At 46.4% G+C, this 23221-nt stretch overlaps 1 protein-coding gene across 1 annotated transcript; it reads left to right on the forward strand.

Moving 5' to 3' along the window:
- The first annotated feature begins 381 nt into the window (after positions 1 to 381).
- LOC134604141 (uncharacterized) lies at positions 382 to 22982 on the forward strand. The gene is made up of 9 exons (XM_063449971.1): positions 382 to 455; positions 15804 to 15856; positions 16226 to 16564; positions 16829 to 17125; positions 17229 to 17327; positions 19805 to 19882; positions 21500 to 21850; positions 22592 to 22900; positions 22945 to 22982. Exons 1-9 carry the CDS (start codon positions 382 to 384, stop codon positions 22980 to 22982), a joined length of 1638 nt encoding a protein of 545 aa, XP_063306041.1.
- Positions 22983 to 23221: the final 239 nt, after the last annotated feature.

Below are 23221 nucleotides of genomic sequence, written 5' to 3' on the forward strand. Positions count from 1 at the left end.
GCTGCTGCCAGGACAGCATTTTTGGCTGAGTATTGCTGGAACCGTACGATCAGGTCCCGTGGTGCTGCTGCTGGTGCCGAGGCCGGCTTTGGGGCCCAAAACAAACCGTCCACAGTAACTGCTTTTGCCTGCCGTGATGATAGTAGGGCCACTAGAAGGCGCCTCAGGAGGTGCGGCATTTCTGCCTGTGGAGTATCCTCCGGGATGCCTTGTACCTTGACGTTATGAGCCCGGCGTGCATCCTCCAGGGCTGTGAAACGGCGTTCATGCTCTTCGTTCTGTTTCTGCAAGCCTTGGACCACTTGTTGTAGTGAGGCAATATGATCTGAGCAGACATTGGAGGCAGCCTCCAGTGCTCCCATTCGGCCTGTCAGGCCGTGTATGTCGTTGCGGAGTGAGGCTAATGTTCTTTTGGAGGTCCGCGAGGAGCGTCTTCAGTACCGCCGTGGTTACCGGTGAGGCGTCCGCCTTTTGGGTGGCTGGTGTTGATCTTTGCATGGGTGTTAAGTCCGTTTCCTCATCCCATGAGGAGAAATTGTCTGATAATTCGGAATAGGTTTCTGGTTAGGCGCCCATTTTGGGCCTAGCGGTCTCGCGTGTCTGCTGTAGGAGATCTGCAATATTAGGTCCCTGCCGTGGTTTTTCCGGTTTTATTTTCTTGGTCTTGCGCCCCATCTTGTTGTTTTATCACCCTGGGACCCTGAGGGGAGTCCAAAGCGGGGCTAGTTGTGTATAATAGATGAATTTGGGCCCGAAAATGCCGGAGCTCTTTTGTCATGCGGCTGTTCAGCTCGGCTGCTTGGCTCCGGCACCTTTTTTTTTACATTTTTAACAATTGTGTGAATGTCCAAATGATTGCAGTGATGTCGTCCCCACACCATTGCTAATTACCAATGAATATAATGAGTTTTGTGTTGTGTTTCTAGGTGGCAAAACATCTAGACAACGCATTGATTTTGATCTGTTTAGTATTACTTTTTTTAGGTGGTCGAACAACAACATTTTTGGACACACGTTATTGTCTTTATTTTAATTATATATCAGGTGGCCAAGTAGCGCAGTTGTTTAAAAACGTGTTATTTATGTTCCGATTATTACTCAGCTACCAAGACTTTGCCTTCAGGTTAACCTCTAATACATCATCATTCATAACCCGCCTCCATTGGCTAGGTATCCCTATTCAACTAAGAAACCCTTTAGGGCCAAATAGATTGGGGATCTCCTGACTCCTGTTTTTATTACACAGAAAAATAGAATGTGTCGGGAGATAGATCTAGTCTGCCCAGTTTTCTAAATACTTTCGTTAGCCCCTGGCCTTATATTACTCTCTGCTAGTTATACATATCTGCTGTATGAGCTTAGTTACACCAGTCTGCAACACATGATAGTAAATATTACAGATCTATAAACTGACTTTTGAGTGTACCTGAGTCCTGCAGCTATTTGCTGAGGAAATTATATTTTGAATGCTTGAAATCCTAGACATATAATGCATTGTCAAAAACAAGACAAATAAATATATTTTAGGAAGTCGTATTCAAATAATTATTAGCAAAACTATAAAAAAAAAAAGTAATTTTTTATTTTTCAAAATTTCCAATGCATTCTTAATGTTGTCTAACATATGGCTGTGGAGCATTAACACCTTCACTACCGAGCACTCTTTGAGTGAAAAAAATATTAACATAACATTTCTATGAAGTAAGGGATGCAAAGCTAGCATATAAACATGTCATAACATGTCACAAAAATGTAAATTATGTAAATTTACACCATTTTTATTTATCACTTATTTGTTCATCATTTATAAAAAAAATATTTGTGAATGAAAAATTGTTATTTTTTTCTCACATAGAGTAGTAGCGCAAATATAGATAAATAAAAATGGTCAAATTCCTTCCTTATAGATATTTACCAGGACCTTGAATGCTTTACTTACACTGCTGCTTGCTAAAAATGGCAACAAAATATAATAAATAATGTCTGCATTTATGCATAATGCCCACATTATATATTTTTTCAATTAAGTTATTAAAAAAAAATGATATATCCTTCTCTATCAATCTCTGGACTTCTAATGTAATGCTTACGGTGACATGGTAGAGTCCATTCACTCCTCCCCCTCCCGGACTACAGAAATGATATGACCCATTCAAACTTTCTATTCTGTTTGAAAGCAGGTTACATTTTCAACAAACATGCAGGCATTTTATCAGTGTCTACTGGCGTCTGGCAGAGGATTGTGTTCCTCTACGAGCTGGTAACCATTTCTACTATAAATTAGGGTAAATGAGGCTTTAAGGACTACATTTTATATTGTAAAATACATAACATTAAAAATGTTTCTACTCGATTTTGGAAAGCCAATATCAATTCTTTATAACACGGTATTTAATATGTGTGGATGCACCTGATACAAATTGTGAAATTGTTGAACAAAGAGTGTGGCAAAACTAGCCACTTCTGGACTGTAGTTATTAAAGGTTGTCCGTAGGCTGAATATGTACTGTGTATTTTAACCTGTGTATGTACCGTATTGTGGCCGTTCGCATGCTGGCAGCCGTATGCTGCCAGCACACCAAGCATTCATACGACGAAACACGGCTATCCTGGCCGTTCGCCGTACGAATACGGGCTCCCCAGGTCGACCACACATTCCCAAGTCGTGTGGTACCAAGTCACCGATTGCAACATTGTTGCAATCGGTAATTAAGGGCTCTCCGAGGTGGCCGTCGATCCACTACCGACCATGCGGCGGTCGGCCATCTTGGATCCTTTGTCCCTGCAGCGGTGTTCGGTCGTCGAGAGCCTGGAACTGAAAACGGCTACTCGATGATTTGAACGCCGCTGGACTTCCAGAGCGTTCGGGAGTCCCGCGTTCGGTACATTGTAGGTCCCGTACTTATTCGGTACTTTTAAACTCACTTTAATGTTTTATTGTATTATGTGCGGCGTTCGGTCAATTCAGCTGGGATCGGAGCGGTATTCTCACAAAGTGTGCGCTCCGACCTCAGCTATCTACCGAACGTTCAACTATTGCAAAGTACCGAATATTGTGTAATTTCTGTATTTTAATGTCAATTGTCGGTTTTGCTGCACGAGGAGATAATCCACTTAGTCGTCCATTTTAGTGGGAGTATCTTTCTCGTGCAGCAAGGCCTGTTGGGAAAGTCACAGTGCATGGTGGGAGAAATCCCCTGGAATTACTGTCTGGAAACCCCTTGCATGGGGAACTGTATAAATATGCTGCCTGTGAATAAACCGAGTTAGTTGACTCCCAAACTGTGTTTCGTCCGGTTATTGGGAGGATTGGGAATATTGCCTTGCTTTCTACTCTGACTGTGGATTTCCTAGATGTACCAACGGATATCGTATGCTGATACATTGCATTCCGTTACAATTGGTGGCAAGCGACGGGATCCGAACCTTACAGCCGAAAAAGCAGCGTTCGTGGAAACTGGAACGACCGAACAAGGAAAGCAAGGGCAATTCGTATGGAGATTGATTATACCATACTAAAACGACAAACTTTAAAAGAGCTACTGGAAGCCAGGGGTAAGATAGCCAGCAACAAGTCTAAGGCTGTGCTGATCGCTGAACTGATGGAGGGAGACCGAGCCCGCAGCGCTACACCCCCACCAGCCAAGGAAGAGACCCCATTCCAAAAAGAGCTGCGAACCAGGTTGGAGTTTTTACCGCAACCAGTACCGCTGGAAATACTGACCGTGATGGTATCAGATGTACAGGATTATCTGATGGCGACCAGCACACCAGCAACCCCGCCTAGGGCAGAGTCTGTTACTGCCTCCACCTACGGACAGGTCAAGCCCAAAGTCCCACATCACGCCTTTAAAGCGTTTTGTGAAGAAAAGGACGAAATCGATGGGTATTTGCAGGACTTTGAGCGGCTGTGCGATCTGCACGATTTGGAGCCCGCAGTATGGGTGCCGCTGCTGGCAGGCAAATTATCGGGTAGGGCAGCTGAAGCCTACCGTGCTGTACCCCGAGAGGACAGTAAGGATTACCCTAAAGTAAAGAGGGCAATCCTGGAGAGGTATGCTATTACCCCAGAGGCATACCGGCGGAAATTCCGGGGCTTGCGCAAGCCTGAGAAAGATTCTCATGCAGAATGGGCGCACAAGCTGGACCAAGCATCGCTAGGCTGGATACAGGCCAGCAACGCCACTAACATGGAGGAGTTGAGGCAGTTAATGCTGCTGGAACAATTTTTTAATGGTTTGTCCCCAGAAGCACAAGAATGGGTGAGAGACCGGAAACCACTCACCCTACCCGAAGCCGCTAAATTGGCGGATCAGCATTTTGATGCCAGGAGACATCACGGGGCCCAAAATAAGACTCTCCCTCGGATTACAGGGCCACCCAATAATTTTACCCCTACCGTCCCCACCGCACCCCTGCACAGGCCGGCACTGAATACTCCACCAGCCCCCTCCCGATACAACGGCAGGGCTAACATTCAGTGTCACACCTGCAAGCAGTGGGGGCACATTTCTCGAGAGTGCACCCAAAACCGGAGCCGGCAAGCTTGGAATCAGGTGCGACAAAATTTGGCACCCAGGGCTGCTGCGCACCATTATCAGGTAGCACCCGCCACCCAAGACGTGCTGAGCGCTCAAATTGAGGAGCCTCTAGGGGTGCTGCACGAAGTAATGTCAGTCCGAGCCACCGACAACCGACAGCACCATCGGCAGCTAGTGACCCTGGAGGGAAAGGAGGTGCAAGGGCTCCGGGATTCGGGAGCCACTTTAACTTTGGTTGCACCACATTTGGTACCAGGCGCAACCCACACTGGCGGCTCCGTGGCAGTACGGGTGGCCGGGGGAGCAGTATACCGGCTACCTACTGCCAAAGTTCATTTGGATTGGGGTGTGGGAGAGGGGACCGTAGAAGTGGGGCTGATGCAGAATTTACCTGCCGATGTTGTACTGGGGAATGACTTGGGCCAAATGACTTCCGCTTTTATTCCCCAGACTCCGTACCAGGAGGCCCTTCCCGTAACCACCCGGCAACAGGCTCGCACCACGGCTACACCAACGCACTCTGAGGCTCAGGTAAGAGACCATGTTCCCCAACTGACCCCCATGTCCTGGGATACCCCGACTACCTTTGCGACCGAAGTCCAGACCGATCCCACTCTCCAAGTATATAGGGACCGGGCACAAACCGACCAAGCAGGGTTAGAGGGGGAGCGGTTCATCTGGGAGAGAGAGCTGCTATACCGTGTCACGGCCAAAGATGTGGGGGGGTCTGTCACCTTAACTAATAAACAACTAGTGGTACCCCAGAAGTATAGACAGGAGCTGCTGCGAATTTCTCATGACATCCCCTTGTCAGGACACCTAGGGATGACCCGTACCCGATACCGTTTGACCCATGCCTTCTTCTGGCCCGGGATCTCTCAGGACGTGCGCCAATATTGCACCTCCTGCGACGTCTGCCAGCGGGTAGGTAAACGAGGGGATCGCCACAAAGCCAGACTATGCCCCCTACCCATCATAGCCGAACCCTTCAGCCGAGTAGCAGTGGATCTCGTAGGTCCCCTGCCAAAACCCAGCCCCTCTGGCAAAAGGTATATCCTAACTGTAGTGGACTACGCCACCAGATACCCCGAAGCCGTGGCCCTCTCTAATATTCACGCTGAGACCGTAGCCGAAGCATTAATGAAGGTATTTTCCCGAGTAGGTTTTCCCCAAGAGATAATCTCGGACCGAGGTACCCAATTTACGGCCGAAGTTACTCAACATATGTGGAAGGTGTGTGGCATTAAGCCAATAGTTAATTCCGCCTACCACCCCCAGTCCAATGGACTATGTGAGCGGTTCAACGGGACGCTGAAGCAGATGCTTCGGACGTTCGGGGAAACCCACAAGGACCGGGAGAGGTTTCTGCCTCACCTACTCTTTGCCTATAGAGAGGTCCCCCAGGAGTCGACAGGCTTCTCCCCGTTTGAGCTACTGTTTGGGAGGAGGGTGCGAGGACCTTTGAACTTGATTAGGGAACACTGGGAGGGAGAGAGTACCTCTAACGAAACCCCTATCGTATCATACGTCCTGGAGTTCCGGGACCGTCTGGAGGCGCTGACTCAGGCTGTACACACCAACCTCCAGGCGGCCCAGCAACGCCAGCGACGCTGGTACGATAGAGGAGCCAGGGATCGCAGCTTTCAGGTGGGACAGAAGGTTTTGATCTTAAAACCCGTCCGCACAGATAAGCTGCAGGCCATCTGGCAAGGCCCATACCAGGTAGTGGAGCAGCGATGCGACACTACCTATGTGATCGGCCCCTGCTCAGGGGTAGGGAAGAGACGCATGCTTCACGTGAACATGCTCAAGCCCTACCATGAGAGGATAGAGGATGTGACGGCAATCTGTGCCTCCTCCTTAGAGGATCAGGAAAATTTACCCTTACCCGACCTACTAGAACCCGAGGAGCAGATAGAGCCCTCCCGGGGAGTTCAGCTGGGGGAGCGGCTAAGCCCCCAGGAGCGTGCCCAGGTACAGGCGCTGATTGTCGCAAAGGGGACTACCTTCTCCAATTTACCTGGATACACTCCGCTAGCCACCCACCGAGTGGAGACCCCGGGGCAGCTCCCTATGCGCCAGGCTCCATATCGGGTTCCAGAATCCGTCCGTACCCATATGAAAGCCGAGCTAGACGAAATGTTGCAGCTAGGGGTTATCGAACCCTCCGATAGCCCCTGGGCATCGCCGGTAGTCCTGGTACCTAAAAAGGATGGCACCACCCGATTCTGTGTTGACTACCGGAGGCTAAATGACAAGACGGTGTCTGATGCCTACCCGATGCCCCGGATAGACGAGCTGTTAGATAAGATGGCACGGGGCCAGTATCTCACTACCATTGACTTGTGTAAGGGATACTGGCAAATTCCCCTAGCCGATGATGCCATCCCCAAGTCGGCGTTTGTCACTCCGTTTGGCCTGTACCAGTTCAAGGTCATGCCTTTCGGAATGAAAAACGCTCCGGCTACCTTTCAGCGGATGGTAGATCGGCTACTGGATGGTTTTCAGGAGTATGCCTGTGCCTATCTAGATGATATAGCCATTTTTAGTCAGACCTGGGAAGACCACATACACCACATAGGGGCGATCTTAGATCGCATTGGGGAGGCTGGGTTAACCCTAAAACCTAGCAAGTGCCACATAGGTATGGCCGAGGTACAGTATCTGGGCCACCGTGTAGGGTGTGGGCAGCAGAGACCCGAGCCAGCCAAGATTGAGGCCGTAGCCAAGTGGCCTACCCCCAGGACTAAGACCCAGGTGCTGGCGTTCTTAGGGACAGCCGGCTATTACAGAAAATTTGTCCCTGACTATAGCACCCTCGCCAAACCCCTAACCGACCTGACGAAAAAGAACCTTCCCCGACTGGTTGTCTGGGCCCCAGAGTGTGAGCAGGCATTCCAACAACTCAAGACTGCTCTCACCAATGCTCCTGTGTTAACTGCTCCTGATCCAACTAAAAGATTTCTTGTTCACACAGACGCTTCAATGTTTGGATTGGGGGCAGTACTGAGCCAAGTGGGAGCCGATGGCGGAGAACACCCCGTAGCCTATTTAAGCCGCAAATTGCTGCCTCGTGAAGTGAGCTACGCCGCCATCGAGAAAGAATGCCTGGCCGTGGTGTGGGCCCTTAAAAAGTTACAGCCCTATTTGTACGGACAACCTTTTTCCTTACTCACAGATCACAACCCGTTAGTGTGGCTAAACCGTGTGTCTGGAGACAATGCCAGGCTGCTGCGCTGGAGCTTGGCGCTGCAGCCCTTTGACTTTACTATCCATTACCGGCCAGGAAAACAAAACGGTAACTGTGGCAGAAGCAGCCACCAGAAACTCATATTTACATTGTTATTTGTCCCTAAACCTATATGTCCATGCATCTTATATATGGTACCAGCATGTTAAGGAAGAATAAATGTGCACCTACCGTTATTGGGTCCGTGGGTGGCCGCCGTTCGCCTAATCTCCACGTGGCGGCGGCCATCTTAACTGCCGAACAGCGGTGTTTGGTCGTCGAGCGTCTGGAACTAAAATCGGACGCTCGACTACCCAGACACCGCTCAGACCTCCAGGATCCCCAGATCGTATGATCCAAACTGCCGAACGGCCCGCCGTTCGGTAGTTTGTATTCTCCAGTTTAGGGGATTCATCCGAACCAAAGATTGGGGTCGGATGGCTGAGCTATTCGGCACTTTCTAGGCAGTGAAGTAGACCGACTACAGGGCCAGAATCTATGGAGCCGTTTTCGGCTACTGTGTCCCTGCAGTCGGTCAAATCTTTAAATACCTGTAACTCCCGAACCCCTGGTCTGATCTGGGTGAAATTTGAATATGTTACTCACCCAGAGCAGACCTACCAGGGGACCCCTCATTTATCCTCGTACCCCCCGTATTTAGGGGTCATTCAGAAACTGGGGAAAACTCGGTTCCCTCTAATTAATTTACCTGCTAATCTAAGGGGAGGAGAGGGAGGGGAGGTGATTGTGAGGTGATTGGTTGTTTTGAGTTACCTCCCTTGCATGGGAAAAAGCCATAAAAGAAATTGTGTGAATAAAGCTGACAGTTGACCTCCAAGCTATGTGTCGTCTAGTTCTTGGAGGGAAGGGATTGTAACCACGCTACCCGTTTGATACCTGTATTGGATTGTTGTTCCTGTCTACCAGCGGAGCTACCTTGGATCGTACCTCTACTCCGCTACAATTGGTGGCAAGCGACGGGATCGTACTACACAGCAAGAGGCATTCAGCAGGAATTAAAAAGGACTGAATGGAAACAGATTATACCCTCTTGAAACGGGACACGCTAAAAGAGTTACTGGAAGCGAGAGGGAGGATAGCAAGCAACAAAACAAAGGCTATCCTAATCGCAGAACTCATGGAAGGAGACAGAGTCGCAGCTGCTGCAGCACCTCCAAGGGAGGGGGAAGAAACTGAGTTTACCAGAGAATATCGGGCCAGGATGGCTCTATTCTCACCAGCCATGGCAGCACAGAAAGCAGACCAGGTGTACAACGATGTACAGGCTCTCTTTATGCAGCGATCAGCGCAGGGGAGCGCAACAGCGGCCCCCACCCCGCCAGCGAAAGCTAAAATACCGTACCAGGTATTCAAAGCATTTAATGATACCGAGGGGGACATTGATGGCTATTTACAGAACTTTGAACTTTTGTGCCAGCTACATGCCATTAGCACTGAAGAACAAGTACGAGTGCTAGCGGGTAACCTATCCGGCCGCGCAGCAGATGCCTACCGAGCTATGCCGGCAGAGGATATCAGGGACTATCAAAAGGTAAAACAAACCTTGCTCGCACGGTATGCCCTTACACCTGAAGCATACCGAACACAGTTCCGGCAATTACCCAAATCAGAAAAAGACTCACATACAGAATTTGCGCACCGCCTACAACGGGCCGCTGACGGGTGGCTTGAGGCAGCCAAAGCCGTCACGGCCCAAGAGATCAAGCAATTGATGATGCTGGAGCAGTTTTACCGACGTTTGTCTCCACAGTTACAGATCTGGGTAAGAGAACGTAAGCCCCGTACTCTGCATGAGGCCGCTCAACTAGCCGATGAGCATCTGGACTCCCGGCGGGAACAGCATTTCTCCAGTAGAGTGCAATCTACGCCAGCTGTTCCCCAGCTTACCCCAGTAAATCCGCCCCGACCAGGGGGGACCTACCAGTCCCAAACCCCCCGGTACAACAACCGGGCATCGGTCCGGTGCCATGCATGTAACCAGCTGGGTCACATGCAACGAGACTGTCCCCAAAACCGGGCCAGACCAGCCTGGAACCCTCAACGACCACCAACCACCCCCCGAGCCGCGGTACACTGCTATCAGGGCAGGCCCTGGGCTCAACCTTCCACCTCTACCCAAATAGAAGAACCCTTGGGCACCCTCCATGAGGTAAACCCGGTCCAGGCGGCCTCAGACAACCGCCAGGGCCATCGACAAGTGGTCCATGTGGAGGGCAAGCGGCTGGAGGGGTTAAGAGATTCCGGGGCCACCATCACTCTGGTACGGAACCATTTAGTGGCTCCGAACCATCTCACTGGGGATTGCATTGCAGTTCGAGTGGCAGGGGGAGCTATCTACAAGGTACCCACTGCTAAACTACATTTGGACTGGGGAGCGGGGGCCGGACAAATTGAAGTGGGGATGATGCAGGATCTACCTGCCGATGTGATTTTGGGGAACGATTTGGGGGAGCTAACTTCCGCTTTTGTTACCCGGCCTCCTCCACAGGAAGCTTACCCGGTCGTCACCCGCCAACAGGCTCGCACCACGGCACCCCACCTTGACTCTGAGGCTCAGGTAAGCACAAACCCCCCTGATCACACTGTATTACCCTGGGCTGCCCCATTAGAATTTGGTAGCGAGGTCGCCCTGGACCCGTCCCTACAGGTTTACAAGGACAGGATAGATAAAGACCAGACTGGCAGAGAGGGGGAGAGATATGCTTGGGATAAGGGGTTACTATACCGGTATGCCGAAAAGGTAGTAGCCGGATCCATTCCTGTACCCATTAAACAGTTAATTGTGCCTCGAAAGTATCGACGAGAGTTAATGCGAATCGCCCACGACATTCCCATGTCCGGACACCTAGGGATCAGCCGAACCAAACATCGGCTGTTACAGAACTTCTTCTGGCCAGGGATATCACAGGATATTAAGCAGTACTGTAATACCTGTGATACCTGTCAGAGAGTAGGAAAGCGGGGGGACCGATACAAGGCCAAACTACACACCCTGCCCATTATTGAAGAACCCTTTAGCCGGGTAGCGGTAGACATTATCGGACCACTGAGACAAAAAAGCCCGTCCGGTAAGAAATACATATTGACCGTGGTAGACTATGCCACTAGATACCCCGAAGCAGTAGCCCTGACGAATGTACACGCAGAGACCATAGTAGACGCCCTCATGCGTATATTTACCCGTATGGGGATCCCCCGGGAGATCATTTCAGATCAGGGTACCCAATTCACGGCTGAGGTCACGCAACAGCTGTGGAAAGTATGCGGAGTCCGAGCTATCCTTAATTCCCCATACCACCCCCAGTCCAATGGCCTCTGCGAACGGTTTAACGGGACCTTAAAACAAATGATCCGCACGTTCGTAGCCACTCAGAAGAACTGGGAGCGGTTCTTACCCCATCTCCTGTTCGCCTACCGAGAGGTGCCCCAAGAGTCCACTGGGTTCTCTCCCTTCGAACTGTTGTTCGGAAGGAGGGTAAGGGGACCCCTAGACCTAATAAGGGAACACTGGGAGGGGGGAACGACCATTGACGGCACCCCTATCGTACCCTATGTGTTGGAGTTTCGGAACCGCCTGGAGGAATTGACCCGGGCTGTGCGCAACAACCTCCAGGCGGCCCAGACGCGCCAGCGCCAATGGTATGATAAGGGAGCCAGGGACCGCAGCTTTCAGGTCGGCCAGAAAGTACTAGTCCTGCGCCCCGTCCCTACTGACAAGCTGCAGGCTTCCTGGCGGGGCCCATTCAAGGTGGTAGAGCAGGTCTGCGATACCACCTATATAATCGGCCCCTGCGCCGGGACCGGGGACAGACGCATGTTCCATGTGAACATGCTGAAGCCCTACCACGAGCGCACAGAGGAAGTATCCGCCATCTGCGCCTCGGCTGCAGAGGACACAGATAACCTACCCCTCCCTGACATGCTGGCCCGAGGAACGCTACAAGAGGACCTCGCAGCCGTACAGCTAGGAGACCGCTTGAATCCCCAAGAAAAAGCTCAGGCCCAAAGTTTAATTAGGGAAAAAGGAGCCACTTTTTCCAACCTCCCGGGGTATACCCCGTTAGCTACCCATCGGGTAGAAACCCTAGACCCGATCCCACTCCGTCAACCGCCCTACCGCATTCCCGAAGCAGTGAGGGGGAACATGTACAAGGAATTGAAGGAAATGTTGCAGTTAGGGGTAATTGAGCATTCCGATAGCCCCTGGGCATCCCCCGTAGTACTCGTGCCGAAGCGGGATGGAACTACCCGCTTCTGTGTAGATTACCGGAGGCTCAATGATAAAACCATATCCGATGCCTATCCCATGCCCCGGATAGACGAGCTATTAGACAAAATGGCTAGGGGGAAATACTTAACCACCATTGATCTGTGTAAAGGGTATTGGCAAATTCCTCTAGCCGAGGACGCCATTCCCAAGTCGGCCTTCGTCACCCCATTTGGCCTGTACCAATTCCGGGTCATGCCATTTGGGATGAAGAACGCCCCGGCCACCTTCCAGAGGATGGTGGACCGACTATTGGACGGGTTTCAGGAGTACGCTTGCGCCTATCTAGACGACATAGCCATCTTCAGTTATTCCTGGGCCGATCATCTAGACCATATCGGAGCAGTACTAGACCGCATCCGGGAAGCCGGACTGACCCTCAAGCCCAGTAAATGCCATATAGGGATGGCCGAGGTCCAATACCTCGGACACCGAGTAGGCAGCGGCCACCAAAAACCCGAACCAGCCAAAATAGAGGCCGTAGCTAAATGGCCAACCCCCCGCACTAAAACCCAGGTACTAGCCTTTTTAGGGACGGCAGGATATTACCGAAAGTTTGTACCTAACTACAGCGCCCTAGCCAAGCCCCTTACCGACTTGACCCGCAAGAACCTTCCCAAATTAGTAGTATGGGCCCCAGAGTGTGAACAGGCCTTCCAACTCCTAAAAAATGCCCTTGTTAATGCCCCTGTGTTGGCTGCTCCCGATCCGACTAAACGCTTTCTCGTCCATACAGACGCTTCAATGTTCGGATTGGGAGCAGTACTGAGCCAGATCGGAGCCGATGGCGGTGAACACCCCGTAGCTTACCTCAGCCGAAAGCTTTTACCCAGAGAAGTAAGCTACGCCGCCATCGAAAAGGAATGCCTTGCCGTGGTGTGGGCCCTCAAGAAACTACAGCCCTATTTGTATGGACAAACCTTTTCCCTGCTCACAGATCACAACCCGTTGGTCTGGCTGAACCGGGTGTCAGGAGACAATGCCAGACTGCTGCGCTGGAGCTTAGCGCTTCAGCCCTTTGATTTCAATATTCAATATCGCCCGGGGAAGCTCAATGGAAATGCTGACGGGTTATCCCGACAAACGGAACTAGACAAGTGATCTGTGGGTACTCCTCCAGACATCCCCAAGCCGATCCGTTGGGATCAGACTGTGTATGCTGGCTTGGTTCTGGGGGAGCATTGTGGCAGAAGCAGCCACCAGAAACTCATATTTACATTGTTATTTGTCCCTAAACCTATATGTCCATGCATCTTATATATGGTACCAGCATGTTAAGGAAGAATAAATGTGCACCTACCGTTATTGGGTCCGTGGGTGGCCGCCGTTCGCCTAATCTCCACGTGGCGGCGGCCATCTTAACTGCCGAACAGCGGTGTTTGGTCGTCGAGCGTCTGGAACTAAAATCGGACGCTCGACTACCCAGACACCGCTCAGACCTCCAGGATCCCCAGATCGTATGATCCAAACTGCCGAACGGCCCGCCGTTCGGTAGTTTGTATTCTCCAGTTTAGGGGATTCATCCGAACCAAAGATTGGGGTCGGATGGCTGAGCTATTCGGCACTTTCTAGGCAGTGAAGTAGACCGACTACAGGGCCAGAATCTATGGAGCCGTTTTCGGCTACTGTGTCCCTGCAGTCGGTCAAATCTTTAAATACCTGTAACTCCCGAACCCCTGGTCTGATCTGGGTGAAATTTGAATATGTTACTCACCCAGAGCAGACCTACCAGGGGACCCCTCATTTATCCTCGTACCCCCCGTATTTAGGGGTCATTCAGAAACTGGGGAAAACTCGGTTCCCTCTAATTAATTTACCTGCTAATCTAAGGGGAGGAGAGGGAGGGGAGGTGATTGTGAGGTGATTGGTTGTTTTGAGTTACCTCCCTTGCATGGGAAAAAGCCATAAAAGAAATTGTGTGAATAAAGCTGACAGTTGACCTCCAAGCTATGTGTCGTCTAGTTCTTGGAGGGAAGGGATTGTAACCACGCTACCCGTTTGATACCTGTATTGGATTGTTGTTCCTGTCTACCAGCGGAGCTACCTTGGATCGTACCTCTACTCCGCTACAGTAACGCTGACGGGTTATCCAGACAGACTGAACTCGAGAGGTGATCTGTGAGTACTCTCCCGGACATCCCCAAGCCGATCCGTTGGGATCAGACTGTGTATGCCGGCTTGGTTCTGGGGGAGCATTGTGGCAAAACTAGCCACTTCTGGACTGTAGTTATTAAAGGTTGTCCGTAGGCTGAATATGTACTGTGTATTTTAACCTGTGTATGTACCGTATTGTGGCCGTTCGCATGCTGGCAGCCGTATGCTGCCAGCACACCAAGCATTCATACGACGAAACACGGCTATCCTGGCCGTTCGCCGTACAAATACGGGCTCCCCAGGTCGACCACACATTCCCAAGTCGTGTGGTACCAAGTCACCGATTGCAACATTGTTGCAATCGGTAATTAAGGGCTCTCCGAGGTGGCCGTCGATCCACTACTGACCATGCGGCGGTCGGCCATCTTGGATCCTTTGTCCCTGCAGCGGTGTTCGGTCGTCGAGAGCCTGGAACTGAAAACGGCTACTCGATGATTTGAACGCCGCTGGACTTCCAGAGCGTTCGGGAGTCCCGCGTTCGGTACATTGTAGGTCCCGTACTTATTCGGTACTTTTAAACTCACTTTAATGTTTTATTGTATTATGTGCGGCGTTCGGTCAATTCAGCTGGGATCGGAGCGGTATTCTCACAAAGTGTGCGCTCCGACCTCAGCTATCTACCGAACGTTCAACTATTGCAAAGTACCGAATATTGTGTAATTTCTGTATTTTAATGTCAATTGTCGGTTTTGCTGCACGAGGAGATAATCCACTTAGTCGTCCATTTTAGTGGGAGTATCTTTCTCGTGCAGCAAGGCCTGTTGGGAAAGTCACAGTGCATGGTGGGAGAAATCCCCTGGAATTACTGTCTGGAAACCCCTTGCATGGGGAACTGTATAAATATGCTGCCTGTGAATAAACCGAGTTAGTTGACTCCCAAACTGTGTTTCGTCCGGTTATTGGGAGGATTGGGAATATTGCCTTGCTTTCTACTCTGACTGTGGATTTCCTAGATGTACCAACGGATATCGTATGCTGATACATTGCATTCCGTTACAAAGAGTTAGTAAAATTCCATCATTGCATCAGTCATTAATGTTGGGAAATTCAAAAGCTTCAGCTGTGAAGGGTTTGCCTTCTGAGCTTAAGTACATAAGTCATTTTGTGAAGTTTCCTTTAAGTTGAGATAGGAATCTTGGGAAAAGTGATTGCCACTGGATGGCCTTGCTGTAGCCGTGTGACATCACAAACAATGTGACACATGAGAAATTTGGACCACAGTTAGAAATACAGTGATAGCTGCTTGTATACGGTGAATTCTAATATAGTGATAAATCAGGTGTGATAGATCCCTTATTCGGAAAACACTGTCACACTTGGAACCCATTTACTGGATACAGTATAATAATCGGAGACCAGTCTTAGATTGTCAACCTTTCTGCTCAGTCAGCGCAGATGGATCTCCATGTACTGATCATTATTCTGTTACTGCCTCTGAAATGTAAGGAACTCAGTTCTGTTTTACTAATGCGATTTTCTCTCTATTTTTCTTTCTTTCATTCTTTCTCTGTTTTTTTTTTTCTCCCTTTCTCTCCTGTTTTCTCATTTTTGTTTATGTTCTAACTTCCTCTTCTTATATCTGTCCTGCCAGCCTCTGGGATGCTCAACCCTTATCCACAGCAGTTGAAATGGGAGACAAGCCAGGTCTGACCCTATAATTGTTGTTGGAGGCAGTTCTTTCATGCAAGTGTCTGGAACTACTTGATTGGGATTATAGTTTAAAAGCAGCTACAACATTTGCCTTGTGATGAGAAAATAATATATTTAATCTGTATTCATATAATTACATCATCTGTGTATTACAGTCTGTGGGTAGTTTAGTGACCTATCTCAATGAAGTGGTTTTGGTGCAGTTGTACTGTATATTTATCCTTTCGAGGTGAAACATCAATGTGCACCTTGAACAGTTAAAGACACCTCTAAAGAAAATACTAGTAAATGTTAAAAAAAAGTTTTTGCATCAAACATAGCAGGTCGATGGCAGTGCTTGTAACATATCTCTGTTCTTTGCAGGTTCAGGGCTAAAAGTCGTTGGTCCCAGTTGCCCTATAGTAGCCTCTATCAACTCTACTGTGGAAATCACTTGCAGATTTCAGATTGATGGGCAAAAAGTGAATCTCGATTTACTTTCTGTTAAATGGTTTTTCGGAGAAAAAATACTTTTGGCAAAAAACAATCTGGATAAAGAAGTGGCTTCTAACCAAACGGCGACGATGTACTTGCAGACTGCCAAAGATGGAATTTTTACTCTGTTTTTACATAATGTGACCATTGCTGATCAAGGCGGATACACGTGTGATGTGTTTTATGGCAAAGACAATGTAAAGGCCAAAATTGATCTTCGTATTGAAGGTAAAAATACTTATATATACAATACTTATAAAATACTATAACCTGGTTGTGGATTTTATTCTTTAAAATAAATATCTGACAATACTTTTTACCTTCAGAAGTTTTGACTACTCTAGGTCCAATGACATTACAGTTACTATCTGCAGTGGAGGACCCAGTGAATGACCCACGGTTGGTTATCTCGGTAGTAAGGCACTGTGAGTGTCAAACTAAGCATACGTGGGCTAATACTTTAAATAGTTCAATGATTATATTTTCTCACAGCTTCTCCTGCTATCAAAATATCCAATATCTCACTGAAATGGAACATGCTCAATCAGGTGTACTGCTGGGTTACTGGCTTCTACCCAGAGGAAATGAACATGACCTGGTTCAAGAATGGGATTCCTCTGCTTACCGCACATGTGGACAAAAAGAGGAATGCAGATGGCACATACAGCATTATCAGCTCAGTGAATGTCACCCCAAATGCGAATGATGAGTACGTGATCATTGAATGCCAGGTGGAGCATTCGTCTCTACATAGTGATTATATTAAAGCTTACATAGTGGGAAGATTAGGTAAGAACAATGTTCCAATGCACACAACTGTAAAGTCTAGAAAGGTTACATTCTGTTCTAGATGAAAACGACTCATGGTCTGCTAACTGTTTTCTTTTTACAGGTCTCATGAAAACATTCTTTATCACCAGTTTGGTGTTTTCACTGATATGTGCACTCCTGATGGTTGTCACAATTTCTGTTTTTATCTACAGAAGGATAGGTATGCAAATTATTTTTCATGAGTTTAGTGTTTCATACAAAGAAGCAATAATGATTCTGTAATTCAATGGGAACATGTCACTCAGGACACAAATGATTATTTATCAGATTGTGAATCGGTAAGAATTCACTGTGAATTTAAAGTGAATTTCACATTTTAGACCACAATATTTGAACGACACCATAGGTGGTTATTGTTACCAGTTTTAACTTTCAGACACATCATAATCTTATAAATAACCCTAACCAGTTTTTTGTTTGTTTGGTTTTTGACAATAACCAAATCTACACAATGAAAAAACAAACAACTGAGATGACATTTGAAGAATATGCGTAACAGTCTATGTAAATTCCTTGGACATTTGGGGAAAGTTAGTCTCAGATGGATAGACCTCCCGCACATTTGGTATTTACAATAAAGATTGAGATACTGGTGACACAATAGCTTGCTGCCAATTAGAAAACATAGGATTACACTCAAAGATAGGTTGCCGTATCCACCGTATTTTCCCTGACAAATATCCTTTCTTCATGTTAATGGAAACACAAGAAAACTGCTGCCCTGCAGTACGCATAATCTTTATGATGCATGATTTCTCAAGGACTGATTACTTAATTTCATACAGCTGTTTCTGGGTTCTACATACCACAGGGAAGCACGTTTCATGTGTTGCCCTTCACTATGTATAAGGAAAACGAGAATGATAAGGCTTCCCGCTCAGCGATAATTTCAAGACCACAATAGGCAGAACCAAAGAAACAGTATTCAATCCCAGAACACCAAAACCAAACAAACCTAAATTATTACAGTATCGGAGGACTCAAAGCAAGCAAGACATACATTTACTTATAAAGTAAATATTTATATATAAAAAAATATAAATATGAAGCAAAAACAACAAAAGCGAAAATAGGTCATGAAGAAAATTACGAATGTCATATGTATAAAACCGGCATATACAAATATAATGCAAAGTAAATCCGCCATATTCAAACTACTGTATCAATAAGATTATCAGAATCAAACAGCAAGTAACCAATAACAGCAAAAATATCAAATATTCTTAGGAAAGGGAGAAAATACTGTTATGTTCTGTATAAAGCACTCCACGTTTTGTCCCGATTGCTTTTGTCACAGGAGGTGACTTGGCAGTATTATGGTAAGGTAGAATCAATCTGGGCCACCAATCTCTGTCTAGAACCAAACAGCTTCCAGTTCTAGAAGGGTTATATGAGCTTGATGCTCATATTTCATTGGGATATATCTATTAATACAAAGAACTCAAACCAAGAAAGTTATGGTGGAATAAAAAGTGATTGAAAACCCCTTCAACCTAAAGTCAGTGGGTAGTCAATACATTGTTAAACACAGATCTGCACACCAATCAAGACATAAGACTTGCTTTTCCCACAGAATTCTCAAATTTGCAGTGATGTTACTGCCGCAAGGCATTCTGGATGGGCATATGCAAATGATTTCACTATTTGCATATGCCCACCCAGAAACCCTTGCGGTGGTAACATCTCTGCAAATTTGAGATTTTTGTTGGCCTGACTGGTGTGCAGATCTGTGTTTAACTATGTATTGACTATGTACAAAGAACTGTTAGCATTAAGACCGATAGCAGCTCTAGCTGTGCCGAAACGAAACATTTTGGTTTGCTGCCCGTTGCAATTTCTACTTACTTTGTGCTTTTATTTTCTAGCCAAGCACCAGGTATTAGATGAAAATCTTATTGAGCAAGGCCTGGGCAATCTATCCAGTAAGAAAGCGTCTGTAACAGGTAATGGGACTGTTCGTTTTTAGATGGTTTTCAAGCAAATCCAACCTATGTTTCAACAAGAATAATCACAGTCACCGTAATAATTGAAGTGGCAGTAAACATCTAAATGGCAAAGTGGAATGAATAATGATGATATTTACTTTAGGGTTCTGGAAAGTGTTTTGGCAATAATTGCTAAAAGCAGCGTGGGTATAGTACAGATTGAAAACTTTTATATATTGTATTAAAATTTCACAATCAGAAGATATGCACAAGACAACAGTATATCAGATCTGTACAATTTTCATGAACTATGGTAAAAAGATTGCTGAACCTTACCATGGACGAGAGAATTTGTAAAGGATTGCATCTTGGTAGATCTTACATAGAATAAAGAAAATATGTTTTCCTTTGGTTCTATTGTACGTATTGGGGCTGATGTGTTACTATAGTATTGCTGACACATTTGTCACAGAAGGTGATTTGGAGGTATTATGGTAAGGCAGAATAGACTGCAACCACTATTCTCCGTCTGCAACCAAACAGCTTCCAGTTCTAGAAGGGTTATATGAGCTTGATATATTTAATAGGGGTATGTCTATTAGTACAAAGAACTGTTAGCATTAAAACCGATAGCAGCTCTAGCTGTGCCTAATGAAAAATGTGGTGTGCTGTCCGTTGCGATTTCTACTTACTTTGTGCTTTTATTTTCTAGCCAAGCCCCAGGTATTAGATGAAAATCTTATTGAGCAAGGCCTGGGCAATCTATCCACTAAGAAAGCGTCTGTAACAGGTAATGGGACTGTTCGTCTCTTCTTTTTTAGATGCTTTTTTCAAGCAAACCCAAACTATGTTTTAACAAATCCTTTAATGCCAGAGAGTTAAATCTGTGCATATTGAATGTCTGCCATCAGCTGGCTCAGCATGCTGCTGCTCATATTCTCCCATCAGCCCATCCTCTCTGACATTCCCCCACTTCAGTGGTGTGGATGTCACCAAAGAAGGATTGAAAAACATGGCCTCGGCTTTGGAACGGCAGTAAGTTATAGCTCTGTTTTTTAAAGGGAATTTATAGTGCCAGGAAAACAAATTTGTTTTCCTGGCACTATAGCTCCCTAGAGTGTCACCCTCGGTCGCAACCCCGCCACCTCCCTCTGTGCTGCAGAAGGGGTTAAGAACCTCTTCTGTCACTTACTTGATTCGAAACCTAATGCGCATGTGCGGCGATGGCCATTCTCGCATTAGTACTTCCCCCATAGAAAAGCATTGTATAATGCTTTCCTATGGGCATTTGTGTGATGCTGGATGTTCTCATGCATGTCCCCATCTGGTAGACAGCCACTACAGATGGAGTTCCTCAAAGGAAATTATTGCAGTTTATTAGAAACTGCAATAATTACCTTTGCAGGGTTAAGGGACCTGGGACACTGCGCCAAGACCACTTCAATGAGCTAAAGTGGTCTGTGTGCCTATAGTGTCCCTTTAAGTTTGAGAGTGGACCAGAATAGAAAGGGTTACTCTGATGAAAAAAAAATAATTTTATGAAAACACTGTTTTTGACAGAGACCAAGGTGGGAAAAACATTGTCTGCTAAGTACTGAGAGCTAATAAAGAGGATTGATGACTACCCAGAAGGTGTGCAGGGCCATTATTGTTTTATTTTGAATGGACTGGCATTTAGGCAGACTTAGCAAACATTTAATGGGTCGTAATGTTCCCTGACTGACGGCTATCTGAGGTATAAGAGTATCTACCTATCTGCCCCATTACCATTCATTTCTGTATCTGGTGTTGACCAGTTTGTAGCAACAAGAGATAGTTCAGTGGCATGGCCTGTGTGGTGTTCTTGTTTTTATTGTGCAATGCAGTCAGGCAACCTATTATGTAACACACAACCTGCACACTGGAACAGAGTAAAGACCTGAGGGAAATCTCTTCCTGCAGATCTATATCATGTTACTGCTCATCCACACTGCCATGGTAGGTAGGAGGAGAGGGGAAGGTTCTTTAATATGCTTGGGTCTACGTTTTGTCCCAGGCAGACCCTACATTTAATGAATTGATTCCATCAAAAATGTTAGCCATGTAATCATGATCTTTGTACCTAAAAGCCTGCTACACCCCGGCCTCTCACAAGCCCACTGAGCCTTACCTGAAAGTCTTGTGTGTAAATGACTTGATATGTGCGTGGGGGAGTGTGGGTATGTCTTGATGTTGGTGAGTGTATGTGTGTTTGTGTGGGTGTGATTGTGTCTAGTCATGTTCGTCTAGTGACTGCATGTAAGTCTGAAGCATAAAATAGCATATAGCTTATTCAGATAATTGGTCACTCACTTTAGCTCTGATTTCTGTATACTATATTTTCTTCTTCATTAATGATCTGTTTTCATTCAATCACTTTGTGCCACAGACTTAACTCGGTGCCCAAAAATGGGAGACATCATCATACCACGTTTGGTAAATGGCACAGAAGCCACACTTCAGTGTAAAATCTCTGGATATTTCCCTGATAAGCTGGAGGTTATGTGGTTAAAAGTGGAACCTTTAATGAATAAACAGGTATTTGTTTCTCCCGGTGAGAAATACAAAATCCCTGTAATGGAAGTGACCAGAGAGGAAGATCAGACCTATACCTGTACGGCAAATCTGATTGTTAGTGTGTCCGTAGCTGAAGATGAATACACAGAATATATCTGCCAGGTTGAACATCCCAGTCTTGATAGACCACTGGAGAAAAGGACAGGAAAGCTGTGTGTGACCGGTAAGTTTGGTTTAAAATATGACCCTTTGGGTAATTTCAACAGTTCTGGGGGGAAATCCTTGGGTATGGAGCAATTAGAAGGAACTTTTCATTAATTTCCAATACTATCATACCATAGCATGTTTTTATACTCTCTTAATGTTCACAAAAAGCACGTTTTCTAAGCCCAAACTCCTCACTAACTATAGCTAAACTTCTGCAGTTGAAAACAGGAAAGCATTACTCTCTATTGCATCACTGAGACACCGGTCAGAATAAACTCATTACATACAAAATGGTGAGGTACACCCATATTAGCGTAAGAACACAACATACAATGGGTCGGGAGAGTAATATATATATTAACAGCCAGAGGACACGAAGCTATGGTTCAATTAATACGGAATTTGTGAATGTAATTTTCTCTGGATCTCATAGGTGCCACATGCTTCACTCCCTATATATACATGATGAGCCACTATTTTTTCTAACTATAATTATTATGGTTATAAATGTCCTCCTGACCTAAAGAGATTTTGGCGTCTGTTGCTTAGGTTCCCTGTCACGGAATAACACAAATAACAAATTTAACATGTGTGAAATACTTTAAATAAAGTCAAAACTGTGTAAAGCAATTAATTATGATCAAAATGTCCTCTTTATATAGATATGGGTGTTATTTTTCATTGTCGAAGGAAAAGCAGTATATGTAATTGTAACTTATGGATCATAATATATGACTAATTTATTTTATGTCTTCAGGGAGTCCAACTGTCAAAGTGACCTATGAAACAGTACATTCTAAAACATGGCTGAGAACGGATGTTAAAGGTGTATTTCCCCCAACATGTACTGCGGTCACTTGGAGTCGCGATAAAGGCAAAACAATTGTGCATTACCCTGAGTCTGTCATTAGCAATCAATGGACAATGAACAAAGATGGAACATTCAAACTAATCAGCAAATGCCAGGACAAATCTAGACGAAAAAAAGCACAAAAATATTTTCACGTGTCGGTGAAAGTTAAACCACAAGACCCACCAGTAAAGACAAGCATTTTGCTTGACAAAGGTATATTGCATTAAAGCCTGATATGTAACTTACTTATTTATCAGAAGAATTCCACTTCATGGAAATACTGAAAGGAGAATGAACTGAGTCACAATGTTCACCAGACTTCTGTTCTGTCGTCAGCCACTTGTGTCATGCAAGAGCCTGAATTAAAAAGTCCATACATTAATGAATTTCATCAACAATGTCCGGATTTTGCAGACTCTCTATATAGCCGAATGGTTTTGCCCCATTCGGTTTGGGGCCATTCGGACTTCAGTCAATAACCCTGTAACTTTCAGTTTTCAAACACTGTCTGACCCAGGGTGCATATGGCTGAAG

This window comes from Pelobates fuscus, chromosome 1 (assembly GCF_036172605.1).
Source record: "Pelobates fuscus isolate aPelFus1 chromosome 1, aPelFus1.pri, whole genome shotgun sequence".
Taxonomy (NCBI): domain Eukaryota; kingdom Metazoa; phylum Chordata; class Amphibia; order Anura; family Pelobatidae; genus Pelobates; species Pelobates fuscus.